This window comes from Entamoeba invadens, assembly GCF_000330505.1.
Source record: "Entamoeba invadens IP1 unplaced genomic scaffold scaff_1105074725355, whole genome shotgun sequence".
NCBI lineage: Eukaryota > Evosea > Mastigamoebida > Endamoebidae > Entamoeba > Entamoeba invadens.
Window position 1 is genome coordinate 8,217 of NW_004443626.1, and position 1,455 is coordinate 9,671.

The following is a 1,455-nucleotide window of genomic DNA, read 5'->3' on the forward strand; positions in this document are numbered from 1 at the left end:
TGATATATATTTTGTGTTGTTCGTTATAATTTTGCTGTTTGATGGATTCAAACATACTCAAAATCAAAAGTTAAATTCAAGAATGTTCATTTCATTTGTTGTATAATTTGTCTAAAATACAATTTTAAGAGTTGAATGATAAATTATAAATTAAAAAATGCATTAATAAAAGTTTATGTATTTAAAATGTTATTCTATTTTTATTAAACTAGTTAAATAACAGAAAACCAATAATTTAAAAATTAGTGAGTGGTTTAATCTTTACTAATAAAACGTCACAAGTGTTAAACAATATGTTGATTAATTATAAAATGTTATATTCTTTTTGAATTAATTCAATCAAATCTATGATAGTCGTTCTCTCCTTCGGATTTTGTTTCCAGCATTTTTCTATTATTTGGTATAACTTCTCTGGTATATTTTCTTTTCTTTGGAGTCGTTTTCCAGACATCACAAACTCGGCTATTTTCCATGGAAATTTGAATGTTTCTATTGGATAAGTATTGCTCCACCCAAATACTTCATACATGGTTATTGCCAAAGAATAGACATCAGCTGGTTTCTTGTAGTGTTCTTTGTTTAGCACTTCAGGCGCCATGTAAACTGGTGTACCAATTCCCTTGGTTAATGTCATGTTAGTCATCATCATATTCACATTTCTTGGACTTCCAAAGTCGGTCAACTTACCATTCACTTTTTCGTTGATATCAAGTGAAAATATTAAAATGTTGTCGGGTTTAATGTCTCTGTGTAATATCCCATTTTCATGTAAATATGAAATACCTTTAGCCGCATCTATCATATATTTAACTCGAAGTTTCATGTCAACTTCTTCACTTGTTTTGTGTTTCATCAAGTCTTGTAAACTCCCATATTGTGCAAATTCGGTGACCATACACGTCTTGCTTGGCACAAACACGGCGCCATAAAAGTGGACTATATACTCACTTCGAAATTTGTCCAACATCTCAACTTCCTTCTCAAACTCTATTTTTTGAGAATCGTCTCCAGTGTTGATTTTCATCTTCTTTATTGCAACACTATTTCCTTTGAACATTCCTTTAAAAACAATACCAAACGAGCCTTCCCCAAGTTTCTTGTCTTCTACCAACTCGTCTGGATCAAGTCTTGTCGTCAGTTTTGAAGTTGCTGTTATTTTAATTTCTTTTAAAATGGGTTTTCTTTTTGTGAATGAGTTTGCGACCAACACAACGCACTCATCCATTTTAGTTATGCATTTCAAAGTCAGTAGTATCTCAAATTCACACGCCTCACCATTTGGCAACACTATTATCTTCGGATTTGACTCAAGTAGATATTTCTCGACTGTTGCACTTTTAGTCGTGATTTGAATTTTCATGCTGTGCTTTGATATGTTCCCAACACATAAAAGTTCTCTTTGTTGTGTGTTGACATCAACGTCCTGACCAAATGATATTTCTGTTTTGTTCACAA

At 31.9% G+C, this 1,455-nt stretch overlaps 1 protein-coding gene across 1 annotated transcript; it reads right to left on the minus strand.

Moving 5' to 3' along the window:
• Window positions 1-304: 304 nt before the first annotated feature.
• Window positions 305-1,360, minus strand: EIN_120430 (tyrosine protein kinase, putative; the record flags this gene model as incomplete). The annotated part of the gene is made up of 1 exon (XM_004259611.1): window positions 305-1,360. One exon carries the CDS (start codon window positions 1,358-1,360, stop codon window positions 305-307), a length of 1,056 nt encoding a protein of 351 aa, XP_004259659.1.
• Window positions 1,361-1,455: the final 95 nt, after the last annotated feature.